The sequence below is a fragment of the Budorcas taxicolor genome, chromosome 10, assembly GCF_023091745.1.
Source record: "Budorcas taxicolor isolate Tak-1 chromosome 10, Takin1.1, whole genome shotgun sequence".
Lineage (NCBI taxonomy): Eukaryota > Metazoa > Chordata > Mammalia > Artiodactyla > Bovidae > Budorcas > Budorcas taxicolor.
Genome location: NC_068919.1, coordinates 52,805,297 through 52,819,640, shown reverse-complemented (window position 1 = coordinate 52,819,640; position 14,344 = coordinate 52,805,297). Strand labels below are relative to the sequence as shown.

At 36.7% G+C, this 14,344-nt stretch overlaps 1 protein-coding gene across 1 annotated transcript in view; it reads right to left on the bottom strand.

The window, feature by feature from the left end:
- NEDD4 (NEDD4 E3 ubiquitin protein ligase) overlaps positions 1–13,585 on the bottom strand; it is an 89,148-nt gene extending 75,563 nt beyond the window's left edge. The window contains exon 1 of the mRNA XM_052646346.1: positions 12,035–13,585. Coding sequence (XP_052502306.1) covers positions 12,035–13,585 — 1,551 coding nt within the window. The remainder of the gene's footprint in view (positions 1–12,034) is intronic.
- Between the last annotated feature and the right edge of the window lie 759 nt (positions 13,586–14,344).

Sequence of the window (14,344 nt, the reverse complement as noted above, 5' to 3'; positions counted from 1 at the left end):
AGAGAGCTATGTCAATACTAAGATGACCTAGATGATTTAGAAAGAGATCCAGTCAAAACAGTCCAGAACTACTGTTAATTTTGTTAAAAATGATGACTGCATGGTACTTTGTATATTTAAACAGTCCTTCTCCATTACAGATCCACTCCAAGTATTTATGGGTAAAATTATAAGGTATATGGGATTTACTAAAAAGAAAAAAAAAAAAGGAGGGGAGGACATGGAACCAACCTAAATGTCCATTGACAGAGAAATGGATAAAGAAGACATGGTACCAATGGAATATTACTCAGCCATAAAAAGGAACAAAATAATGCCATTGGCAGTGACATGGATGGACCCAGAGACTGTCATAGTGAGTGAAGTGAGTCAGACAAAGTCAAACACCATATGATATCGCTTATATGTGGAATCTAAAGAAATGGTACAAATGAACCTATTTACAGCACAGAAGTTGAGTCACAGATGTAGAAGACAATCTCCTGGCTATAGGGTGGGGGGAGAGGGATAAATTACGAGATTGAGACTGACATATACACACTGCTGCTGCTGCTAAGTCGCTTCAGTCGTGTCCAACTCTGTGTGACCCCAACTAGTAAGAAACTACTGTATAGTACAGAGTGTACATATATATGTATGTATAACTGACTCACTTAGCAGAAACTAACACAACACTGTAAATCAACTATACTCCAGTAAAAATTAATTTTAAAAGGAGGGGGAAAGATGGATTACCTGATTGACAAGATGTTAGTAACTACTGAAACTCAAGAGTTCACTGCGGGCATACATGGGGGATCACTGCATTATTTTTCTACTTTTGTGCGTGTTTGAAATTTTCCACAATACAAACTTTAAAAATATTTGAGAAAAAAAAAGACCTATGGTTTACTATGATTTAGGTAGTTTATGATATAATAGTTATTGAAGAGAAATAAAACTCAGAGTGTTGTAGGAGGTAGAAACACACAGAATGCATTATTTGATCATAAAATTAATCAGAAAGAAGAAAGTAATTATAAGTGTTGGATCACAACTCAGAAGAAAAGAAAAAGAAAAGTCTGAAAGATAAACTGGTTCTCTAGAAATATGCTTAAATAATCCCTGAACCTCACTTTCACTCAACAATGGCAAGAAAAAAGGACTTGATTTGGACTTGAACAGGATTTGATCTGTTCTTCAGAGAGTAAAAGTTATTTATCAGGTAGTAGTCAGCCTAAGTGGAAATTTTCCTTTAGACAACTCTCTTTTTGTCCTTTTATTTTTACTAGAATAACCTTCCCCAAGCAGTTTTATTTATCTTGTAGATTTCCCCTAATGCAGTGTGGAATGAAGTCTTCCTGGTTAGAAATGCAGAAAAGGGCTTTAGAATACAACACTGGAGCTGAGTTTTGGTCCAAATATGACATTTATTTGACTTATGATCCTGACTAAATAATTTTTAACTTTTCTGTTCTTTTTCTCTTATTTGTAATATGGAGATAATCACTAACACAAAGAGTTTTTTGAAATGTGGTACATAACACGGTATGTTGACTGATTCAACCTTTCACAGATATTGGGTCAAAGTTTAAAAAAGAACATATCATAAGCATACATATAGCTGATTCATTTTGCCATACAGCAGAAGCTAACACAATATTATAAAGCAACTATCTGTTGTTTAGTTGCTAAGTCATGTCTGACTTAGTAACCCCATGGGCTGTAGCATGCCAGGCTCATCCATCCCACTATCTCCTGGACTTTGCTGAAATTCATGTCTTTTGAGTTGGTGATGCAACTATACCCAAATAAAAATTTTTTAAAATAAAGTCTATTTTTTAAAGGGAAAAAAAAAAGGAATATATCAGAATTTTGTCCAAGTTAAAACAATCATAGTTGAGGTGATGTCATGCCAGTGAGCCAGTGAGCATCCAGTGTTCTACTCCACCAGGGGGGCACTCTGCTCTCCTCTCCCTTCTGTCTGTACCAAAATACAGTTTTAACAGCTCTATCCTCTTCCTCTGAGGACAGGCACCCCCATTTACATTTAAATATACTGCCAAGAATTTAAGAGGTTGGGAGATGTGTTAAGGAAACCACATATTCTATTATAAAGGATGTTTAAATCTGGTCTTTCTGGGAGCATCTTCACTTCTAGAATATATATACACAATGTATTTCAGACAAGTTATGCAAATCAGGCACCTTACGGACTGTGTATTAATTAAATTATAATTAGTATCTTAAGAATTTGATAAGTAAATATCACTTTAAAGGCATGATTTACCTTGAATTAACTTAGTTTCAGAACTTGTGAAATAAATCACCTCCATTCCTAGTTTATCACTCACCACAGCTATGAAACATCACTGGGCAATCATTTCAAGTTTCTTCTCTGGAGAAAGTGACCTCTGAGACAAGACCTCCAGTTACTGACAGTTAGAAGACTCCTGACAATGAAGCTTACCATCTGAAAAGCCTCACCCAATTACAGAGCATCCAGATAGCTTCATAGTGACTCACTCTCAAATATGAACAGACAGCCAAGGTTCACCAGACACCTGGAGGAAATTTTTCATCTAATAACAAAGAGAAACAAACAACAGCAGCAAAGTGACCCACAGGAACCAGACACAATGTCGGACCCATAACAAAACTCAAAAGAAAAAGCCTTAAGTAAAATATTCTCAGAGAAATAAGAGACTGCACTTCTAAAGCAAGAATAAAAATAAGGAATCATCAGAAAACAAGATAGAACTTTAGGAACTAAAGCAACCAAAATTTTAAAATTAAAGAGAAGGGAACATTTGGGGGAAATCTTCCAGAAAGCAGAATAAGGAGGCAAAGAAACAGAAAACAGAAGAGAAAAGCAAATTATAAGATCAATCCAAGATGTACAAACTTGGGCTAATAGGAATTCTGGGGAGAGGGAATACAGAGAAAAAGGCAGAAAGGAAATCTTCAGTAAGAAAACACCTGAGTTTTAAAACAAGCATCTGTGTCATCTTGATAAAAATTTGAATTAATTAAAAATTATATAGACAAACCCATAACTCAGAGTTTAGGTGTTTACCTGCCTGAAGTAGGCATATGAACATTATTATATATTATGTTGTTTTCTGGTTCTTTATTTAAACAGATAATGCTGTCTTCTTGTTTAAAGCACAAACTCTTCAAAGCCAGGAATAATATTTGCCACTCACAGCAGGCACATATTCTATTTCTGATAAATACTTGTTAAACTCATTTGCTTAGAAGACAACTTGAGTTTCCATTAAGCTCTGAGACTCCTTAAGAGGGAGTCTTAGTCTTGGTACAAAAGGTAAAGGTCATTCTTAGCTAAAACAGTTACTTAAAACCCCAAGAAAAATGGTGAGAAATCAGCTGTTACATCAAGTCTGAAATGAAGTCATTTTATTAAACAATGATGAACTTAAAAGCTAGTCAAATGGCCTGTGTTTAAATATTCTTAAAACTTCTGATCCATTCCATCTTCTTTTTTAGAAAACTTGATCTGAGCCTCTACCCAGACACACAGTTCTACGGCACCAGTTAGTGGAATATGTAGGCTATGAATCAGACTCCACTGTGGAAACGAATCCTTGAGTCACGGTCATAACATTCCATTGGCATCCACCCCAGGGACAAGGTATTCATTTAAGAGTGCCACTCTTTCAAGCAGAGGATGAAGCATCAAGAAGCTCCCACTCATCATTACAGTCATCCCTCAGATATCCCAGTTTGGTTATCTGTGCGAGGTTGCCTGGTCACCCTCAGATTCTAGTCATCTACCAGATTCTACAGCCATCTCTACCCCATTACAAAGGGTCCCTTGGCTTCGATCATTAATTTAATGAATACTTAATGAGTGTCTATTTTGAGCTATGCACTGTTCTAGGTACTAAGGATCTAGCAGTCTCTGATTTAGGGAACAATATTCTAGTAAATGAGAGCCCAGAAAAGATTATTCATTTGCTAACCCCTTCTCTAGATTCAACCAATTCTAGAAAATTTATATTTGCCTGCCTCTTTGCCTGCCTATCTCCCTACCTTCAACTTTTTTCTTGCTATGCTCCCTTTTTCTCATTGCTTAACGTGAAATGTTTAACGTCTTTTATACTCCCTGATGGAGAAGGAAATGGCAACCCACTCCAGTATTCTTGCTTGTGAAATCCCATGGACAGAGGAGCCTGGCAGGCTACAGTCCATGGATACACAAACAGTCAGACATGACTTAGTGACTAAACACACACACATGGAAAAACAGACTGGTTCCAAATAGGAAAAGGAGTACGTCAAGGCTGTATATTGTCACCCTGCTTATTCAACTTATATGCAGAGCACATCATGAGAAACGCTGGTCTGGAAGAAGCACAAGCTGGAATCAAGATTGCCAGGAGAAATATCAATAACCTCAGATATGCAGATGACACCACCCTTATGGCAGAAAGTGAAGAGGAACTAAAAAGCCTCTTGATGAAAGTGAAAGAGGAGAGTAAAAAGTTGGCTGAAAGCTCAACATTCAGAAAACGAAGATCATGGCATCCGGTCCCATCACTTCATGGGAAGTAGATGGGGAAACAGTGGAAACAGTGTCAGACTTTATTTTGGGGGCCTCCAAAATCACTGCAGATGGTGACTGCAGCCATGAAATTAAAAGACACTTACTCCTTGGAAGAAAAGTTATGACCAACCTAGACAGCATATTCAAAAGCAGAGACATTACTTTGCCGACTAAGGTCTATCTAGTCAAGGCTATGGTTTTTCCAGTAGTCATGTATGGATGTGAGAGTTGGACTGTGAAGAAGGCTGAGCGCCGAAGAATTGATGCTTTTGAACTGTGGTGTTGGAGAAGACTCTTGAGAGTCCCTTGGACTGCAAAGAGATCCAACCAGTCCATTCTGAAGGAGATCAGCCCTGGGATTTCTTTGGAAGGAATGATGCTAAAGCTGAAGCTCCACTACTTTGGGCACCTCATGCAAAGAGTTGACTCACTGGAAAAGACTGTGATGCTGGGAGGGATTGGGGGCAGGAGGAGAAGGGGACGACAGAGGATGAGATGGCTGGATGGCATCACTGACTCGATGGACGAGAGTCTGAGTGAACTCCGGGAGTTGGTGATGGACAGGGAGGCCTGGCGTGCTGCGATTCATGGGGTCACAAAGAGGCGGACACGACTGAGCGACTGAACTGAACTGACACACACATAGGCTTCCTGAATTTAGGCCATGAAGACCATAAAAACTCAGCTACCAATAAGATTTCTTCACTTGCTCCAATGGAAGATCAGTTCCTCAGATTTTCATATATCAATTTATGCTTAAGAAGGAATATATACATTTAAGTAGCATCACAAAATTACACATAAAGGATTTTTTTCACTTTCTCCTTATAGATCTATGAAAAGGATAGCTCATAGTAAGCACTGATTATAGATGGCATTTCATTTCATTACATAAACCAATGTAAGATTCAAACATTCTCAGTAGTACCCTAAACTGAGCTCTTGAATGGCTTTTGGTCCAAACAATCTCTTCTGTATTATGTGGTCTCAACCAATAACTAGTGTAAATGTCCAAGTGGATTTAAAATGTCCTGCAAATCAGCTTAGCCCTGACCATGGTATACATACAGTTGTTCTTTATGCAAAAGTGGAAGACAGACTCGCTGGATATTTCAACTATGAACTGTATTATTGTTCTCATTTTTTTTTAATGGTCTTAAGTCTTGCTTCTCAAAGTGTGTTTAAGGAATTTTAACAGCATTGGTATGACCTGGGAAGCATGTTATATATACAGAACCCTCAAGCCCCACTCAGACCTACTATACCATAATCTGCCTTTTAATAAGATTACTAGGAGATGTACACACACATGAAAATTTGAAAATCGGGAGTCCAAACGATGACCTCATGAACTATTCTCTAATTGCAATCCTTAAAGCATTAGAAGGCAGCTTACCAACAAACATTTGAGAGAAAAGAGAGAAAAAAGGAAGCAGTCCTAGATATATTATTTTAGCTATATCATAAAATGCTATACTCAGCTTTGGTAAGAAGGACAAAAGATAAAAATTCAGTTAAGAATGTTTCTGTATTTAATGAACAACTGCATTTAAAGACACTGTCCCTTGTACCACCAATATTTTTGATATAAACTTCTTTTTGCTTGGTAATAACAAAATTTTTTAAGTGTTACAGTTCTATCTTAGATGTAATATATCTAAATCAAGAGAAAGCATGATCCTCCCCCCACCCCTAGATATTCCAGAACCTCACTAGAAACATCAGGGGATCTTTTGGTCAAGGTGTTCTTTATTATGACCCACCCATGAATTGGGTTACAAGGTACATAAACATGCTAGTTTCTTGCCCTTCCAAGTTCTCAGAGCTGCTCTACTTATATTATACAGGTTTTTTAAGTTTCAGTGAAAGTAAAATTACTTTCCAACAGCTGCTGCTATGTTGAGAGCCTCCTCCCAATATCTCACTGAACAAGCACAGATGTGTTCACCTCTTATTTTGAAAAGCTCTTGTATCTCTCAATGTTGGGTCTTTACCTGAGCATAGCCTTCCAGTCTCACATTTGGCCAACAAAGAATACCCAGCCACACACTTGAGCAAGATTTCAGGTATTTTGTGGATATGCTGACAAGATCATTGGATCCTTTTCTCAGAACTCATTTGTTCTGCTAACCATCTTCCTGACCTCAACACATTGGCAGGCCACACCCAGGGACTCTGCCAAGACCCTTCTGCCCACAAAGGCTCTGATCCTAGCTTCTTCTCATCTATCCTGTTCCCTGTAAGGGGAGAGAAGATCTAGAAGGGACTGGCCTCACAACAGGTAGCTGCAGTGGGCTCCATATCCTGGAAGAAGCAGGTGACAGCAAGACAGAGGGCCTCTTCTCCAAGTAGTGTCTAGGAAGCAGCCTTAAACCCTGACTTGTTTTCTACCTAGAAGCTCTATTTTTGTTTTGTCTTATTCTTGGTGGAAGGGAGGGGCAGGAGAAAATTTGAATAATGCTGTTCACCAAGAGTTATGCCTACTCATAGGCCATCTCACATTTTCACTCCTAATTTTTTCCCTTCATTTCATATTGCTGACTCTCCACTTCAGTTTTCTCTGCCTGTGCTCACTTATTCTATTGTTCTAAGGTGAAATAACAGGGAGCTACAGAACTTTTTTTCTCCTAGAGAACAGGCTGAAATATTCTTGTAACAGACAATTTGTCTTATGCAATTATATCCGCCTAACACCATGCATGTCCTCTACATTGTAGCCATTAAAAATAAACCTTGTCTACACTAACTCATGACTATTTTTGTGACACTGAGCAAACAAGCGATGCCTGTTTTGCTTCCTTACCTCTTTCATTCTTTTCTCATCCAGGCTTTCACACTATTCTCCTGAGCCTACTCCTAGTAAAGCCATGAAGACCTCCTACATTCAGTGGATACATAAATTCCATGGCACTGTGTGCTGCCCGCCCTGAATTTTCCACTCTCTTTTCTTTCAGGCCTCTAAGCTCTTTTGGCCTCTCTGCCCCTCTAGTGACTCTTACTCTCCTTTTTATCTCCTCCTCCACTGTTTCTCCCAAGTTAGTAGCCCCCAGAACTCTGATTTATCACTCCTCCCATCTCACTGTCATGCTTTTTCCAGTCCATCCTTACCGAAGTCTGACTAGATGCTTAACTCCCAAGCTACATTTCCAGCTCTCACTCCTCTCCTGAGCCAGAGCCCATATCTCCAACTACCCTACTTGACAGCAGTACTACCAGGGCAACTTCTCAGGACAAAAACTTAATGATTCATGGTTTCTTCTTTGCCCTCCCAATCTGGCCCCTTCTCCTGAATTCCCTTAGTTCATGCCATCACTATTCACCTGGTTGGCCAAGTGAAGAAAAGTTTAAATCACTTATAATCCATGGTGTCATAAAAAAATCATCATCTAAAAACACAAAAGTAGGCACACTACACTCTCAAGAACAACTTCCATCGCCTAACTATCGTCTATCGGCAGGAGACACGCTGCTTTCCTTCAGCATGAGGTGCTCCACGCAATGGAACTCCCACCACTTCCAGTGTTATCATCGACCACAACCTGGACTCTTGTGTACTCCAGTCATACTGAACTGCTTACAGTGCGGCTCTTTCACACCTCCAGCCTTGTACGTGTGCTTGCTTCTGCCTACAGCAATGCGTCCCAATAGCAGTCAGGTTTGCCCCTGGGGGGCATTTGGCCATGTCCAGAGACATTTTTTGATTGTGACAACTGAGGGAGATGATGCCACTGGCATTGAGTAAATGGACACCAGGGATGCTGCTTACATCCTACAAGACACAGGACAGCCCTCCACAACAAAAAAGTGCTGAGATTGAGAATCCCTGCCCTAAATATCCTCCTTGATTCTCTGCCTGGGGAACTCCAACTCACCCATTAGGATTCAGCTCAAATGTCACCTCCCCTGTGAAGCCTTTGACTACCAACCCAGTCCTCTCCTTCAGACAAATATTGTTGCATCTTTCTCAATTTCCCATATACAGCTCTATTTCAGCACATCACATTTTAGTCTGAGGTTTTTCTTGTCTACCAATATGTCTCTAAGGAGAATGGGATTTCCCCCAGGAAGACATTGTGCTTTATTATTTTTTATTCCCAGAGCTTGAGTCCGTGCCTGGCAAACAGAAGGCACTCACACATGTGCTAGATGAATGAATTAAAGAAACACCTCCAGAGAAATGCAAAATATTTCTGAAGAAAACAATTTAGCTCCCTGAACCACCCTGAAATTAGTATTTTAGTTCTTCAGTTCTAAGAAATGCACATGTACAAGCACATACTTCTTGCCAAGTTTCTAAAACTGGTCATTAACATTGTTGCATCACAGTTTTAGAGTCAATATTTATAAACTATATTGATTTTTATAGGAAAGATTAAGTGTTCAAAATAAACATAACCAAATGTCTCTAAATATTCTGCTAAAGTTAATAAAATGAGGACAGAAAATAATGGAACACTGAAAATAGTGTATATTTAAAACAGTTATTTTGGGAAGAACAACTAAATATATTATTGAAATGGACAATCTTGAGATTAGTTTTAAAGGCTTTGAAATAATTGAGACAGTTTTTTTTAAGTTCTACCATACCAGGCTTAAGCAATTTACCTATCCGAGATTAAATAACAGAAAATAAACAAAAACCTTTACAATAAAAAGAAAAATGTAAAGCCAAACTTTCTGATAAAAATATGCATATACATGAAGAATGGAAGACATTAACAAGCTGGGGCAAATGTTAAAGTATTTAAAATAACAGGGCAATGAAATTTCTGAGCATCCTAACAGCACAGGAAATTTTTAAAACATAGATAGGGGAAAGTGAAACAATAACAGAGTAAACTAACAATTACACAGATTTTAGAAATCTAATGGTAATTTTTGTAACTGAATAAAAACCATTTCACCTACTTAATCTCTCTCTTGATCAAGCTGATAAGACACACAATGTTAAAATGTCAAATGCCTACTTCCAGATTATAAAGCCTTTACAAAAGTAATATCGTCTCTCAAAAAGTACATACAATAAATATATGCCAGTTATTGGTGCATCCTTTGAAGGCAAATAAGTGAAATAAACATGATCATGCAGGTTACAAAGTCTCTTCTTCATTCTAAATTGTAAACAACACACAGAACCAAGTTGCAGATACATATAAAAGCTCTCACTAGATTGAACTAATTAGCTATTAATGAGCTGTTGATTATAGAGTTAGAGACTGGATACTATTCTGCTAGAGACTGGACGCTAAACACTGAAGAAAAGAATCCGTAGACCTCTTCATGTTTTAGAAACCAGGGTCCCTGACCAAAGCAGTGATTTAATTTCACGGCTGCTGGGTACAGATAGCTGACATTACTAAATGCTACTCTAATATCAACTTGTTAAATGTGAATCCAGACTCAGCATATCATAATACTAACCCAGACTAACTGGAGTCATGGGAAATATTTTGGGAGCTGTTTATTTATAAGTGAGTTACAATATAACACTATAATTAGATTAATATATAATTATTGATAAACACAGGATTATTTCTAAAACCCCATTATTGTTGTCACTGCTATGTTTAGAAAAAACAACATTACTATTTTCCTCTTAAAACAAGCCCTTAATTTACCACTAATCAATTAGATCAATTTAGATCTAGTATGTGTTGTTTAATGGTCCTATGTTGTTTACAATTCTTATATAAAAAGTTGTTTAATAAACATTAAGAGGAAGAACAACTTAGAGCTTTCCAGCAAATTACACACTTCAACTATTTTATAATTGAATAACAAAAAATAGAATCTGCAGAAAGCTAGGCATTCAGCTGTCACAAAATATGTTTAAGTTAGCTTACTCAATTTTAAAGAAAAACCAGTGAAAGTATATATTTTAGCCACACAAAAGGCAGTCAAATTTAATTTTAAAACATTAAAAAGACCATTTTTTTCAAAAGTATCAACAACAACAAACTATAATATTACCACAAAATCAATTCTTTAAAGAATATTTTTATAAATATTTCTAGGTCAATTATTTGTATCGGGTTAATTATTTCATTAAATGTTAAATACATTTATAAGGTACATGTGAATTCAATTAGCAAACTACTAATGTGTTTTTTCACAGTATCACTTAATTGCTTTTATTAGGAGACAAAACAATTGAATGGATTATAATCTCCTAACAGTTAGTGTTTTAAAAGTTTTGCAAACAAAATTAATAATTCTAAAACATACATCAGAATATGAAATGTGACTTTTTTCATCCTCAGTAAAGTAGTTGCTTATATTAACATCTGGGCATTGATAATAAGAATTATTATATTCATCAGATTTCAAAAGAGAGAAAACAAATTAGCAAATATTTAATATTTTATTTGCCCAGAAATTAAAAAAAACACTTTAATTTTGATAGTGTTATATAAACACAGATAAGCAGATAAGTTTCTTTGCCTCAAACTATCATGTACTGTCATCTAGAATTGGTTTAGTCAGAAATACTTTTTTTAAAATTTCCTAAAATCTGGCAAGATCTTCCAAACACAGAAATTTAAAAAATCTATTCAAGTTCAAAACACTTAAAATACTCTGGAATGGCCAAATTACACTAAAAAACTGTTTTGGTTAAGATTCACTGGAGTTAAATTACTACTATAATAAAGCAAAATTAACAAATTAATAAGATAACTAGAAAACGCCTAGCAATTGAAACCATAAAAATATAAAATTTAGAGTTCAATATTATTGAAAGAATGAGTTACATTTTAGAAGATACCCTTAACTGGTAGCTAAAGAAAAACAGGGTGGAACAAAATTCCTGTGGTTAAGGGTATATACAAATGCAAATACCATTTATTTTTCCTCTGCTTTGAACATTCAGTATAATAGTTTTTATCAATGATCAAATAAATATATGTATTTCAAAGAAATATTTTCTCTATGTTCACTTATAAGAAAAGTTTCACATTTAAGTAGACTTTTTACTGTTTAATACTTTAAGTGGCTTTCTATATTTTACTTTTTTTCATAACGCTTAAAGAGGGCTTAAAAGGGCTTTTTTTCAAAATGCTTAATGCTTAAAGCATTTATAATGCTTTAAAATAAATACTAAATGAGCATTTTTGAAAATAAGAATGAAATACGGAGTTAGACTTTAAAACACCATGCCACTCAAGGGGAAAATATACTAAGGCAAAATATTATTTAAAAGATTATTATTTAAAGCCTGTTCTTATGCTACAGAATGTTTTATGGCTTAAATCACTGTGGAAAGGTTTTTTTTTTTAACGCATATTTTGTATGCTGATAAAATAATAAATAGAGTAAAAAACTATTAGGCACTTTTCAGATTCACAAATATCAAGTTCATGACTACAAAGTACTTGCTAGCTAAGGACCAAGAAAATATATAAAGCAGCCAAGTTATAATAAATTTTACCAAATATTTCACAGAGCTATTCTAGTATAAACTAACATTTTCCAAAACCAAAGGAAACTTACCTTATAAGAATGCTTTAAAGAATTAGGTAGTTCATTTGTGAAATCTCTGTTGCTGTCTCTGGTTAAATTATCAACTTTACCTTCATTTCCAGATGCAAACTTTATGAGTAATTGAGATGGTCCCCCCTTAGAACAATTGTGCTTAAGGCTAGATAAACAGGAAACATTTGGATAAGTTCCCCCCAATGAAATACTTCTCTGTAAAAGAGCATGGTTTTTGTTTATCTGTAAATTTGGTCTTTCCAACTGTCCACTGATATTTATTTGATAATCTACATTTTGGGAGGATGGTAAACATGCAGATGTCCTATGCATAAGCTTAATAAACTCTGGATCAGAATTAAGCTCAGTTTCTGACATCTCTGGTTTACAATGACCATTTGCTGCTTCACAATCTAATGCAGTTGCTTTCTGTTGGGTAAAATGCAGTGAAACACAAGAATATTCTTCAGATGGCTGTTCACAGACAGTCTGATTTGGACTATTATTTGCAATAATGATTTTCTTTTGTAATGAGCCCTTCCTGTGAAGAGGTCGTATGTCTCTTACTTCTCCGGGAGTACAGACTGTCTTGGATAACCGAAGTCCATTGACAGCTGTTGAAAGAAATCCCTTAGCACTAGTGCCATCTTCACTGTGGGCAATTTCACTAGGAGAAATAATAAACTGGTGTGAGGTCTGATAGGATCCTTTGCTTGGAAGAGTACCTGTACTTGTTGGAGAAGTTGGTGGTGTATTTGAAGGACTCCTAGGAAAAATGACTAAGGATGAACAACGTTTTAGTGGAATTTTCGAGTTCCTGCTCACTGGCAATTTCATAATCTCTAGTCCATGATCCAAGTCATCCTGGACAAAGGGAACTGTACTTGTACTTCTTGAGAAAATTTCACATGGAGCAGTATTCCTGTTTGGCACACTTCTATTGGAGGCGCTGTCAGAAGATAAATTTCCACCAAAAAAGGTATCATCAGTTGGTGGAAAAGAATAACCACTGCTGTCACTGATAATACTGTTGGTGTATGAACCTCCACTGGTGATACTTGTGCAGGACCCATAATCACTACCATTGCTGCTGTAAGACCCATTTTCACTGGCTGAAAAGTTACTAAGACTACCACTGCAAATGGCAGGACTGCTTAAGAGGTTACCATCATCCGTGGCATTCAGTTCGTTATCAACCACAGCACTGCCATCCTTTAAGACACAAGTAAATGAAGCATCATCATCATCAGCTAAGACATTGCCAGACTGAAGACATCCACTGTACCTTGTTGGTTGTAATGATATCTGCAGACAGCTGCTCTTTTTATGAACATTTTCAGGTGAAGGAAAAGATGATCTTTCCCGAGACTTAAGGTTTTCCTTTATTAACGGAGCTAATGCAGTCTGTTTGGGAGTCAGCTTCATTTGAACCACGTTCCCCGTTGAAATCCGTGTTGGTCTCGTGAAGCACATGTGAATGCTGCTATCCAAATCATCTCCGGAGGTTTCTGACAAAGGATAAGTATTGCTTCTTCTGGCTGCAAAGTGCAATCGTAAGCTTTGTGCCATTTGTTCTCATTTCCAAACATGTTAAGGGCTGAGAGTCATAACAAAGATCTCTGTCGGTAGACAGGCTAGAAGCAGCTGCACTGCAGCAAAAGAAAAAATCATTTGTGTGCCTGAAAGAGCTCAGAAGTAGTAGTCTTTATCCTAAGTAAAACCTTAAAGACCAGATAGCATATGAAAGAAAAAGACGGCCCATTCCTGAGACTGACGTTTCCAAAATGTCTTGAATCGCTTGTAGTCAAAATGCCTTCACTTACAAAGCACTTGATTTCCAGCGACCTTTAAGCTGAGCTCAGCTGCAGCACACTGCCTCAAACACTGCCAACCTTGTTTCAATTATACCTTCTCCAATTTGCATGAATGAGTAACACAAGAACAACAATCTTCTAGCATTTCAAGTTGAAACAGTATTTTTTTCACTCCAGCTCTACTAAATGAACATTTAACTCTGTGAATCACGGTGCCTATACTTTCTCCAGCAGAGTTTGACCACTAATATTTTTACCCATAGGGATAGAATTACAGGAAGTTGGTAGGAACGAAACTCCATGTAATTGAGTATCAAATCAAGGATTGCATTTCCAAATAGTGGCCATACTAGGAATCCAGTCAACTTAGTAAATGTAGAAAGGAATATAGACTGTTAATATTTTTAAAAGGAGAAAGTTCAAATGTTTGTATATATTTGGAAACACCAAAACTGTGGGGGTGAATTAAAAGTTTAGCATTAAACCAAACATAAATATTTTAGTTTCCAAAACA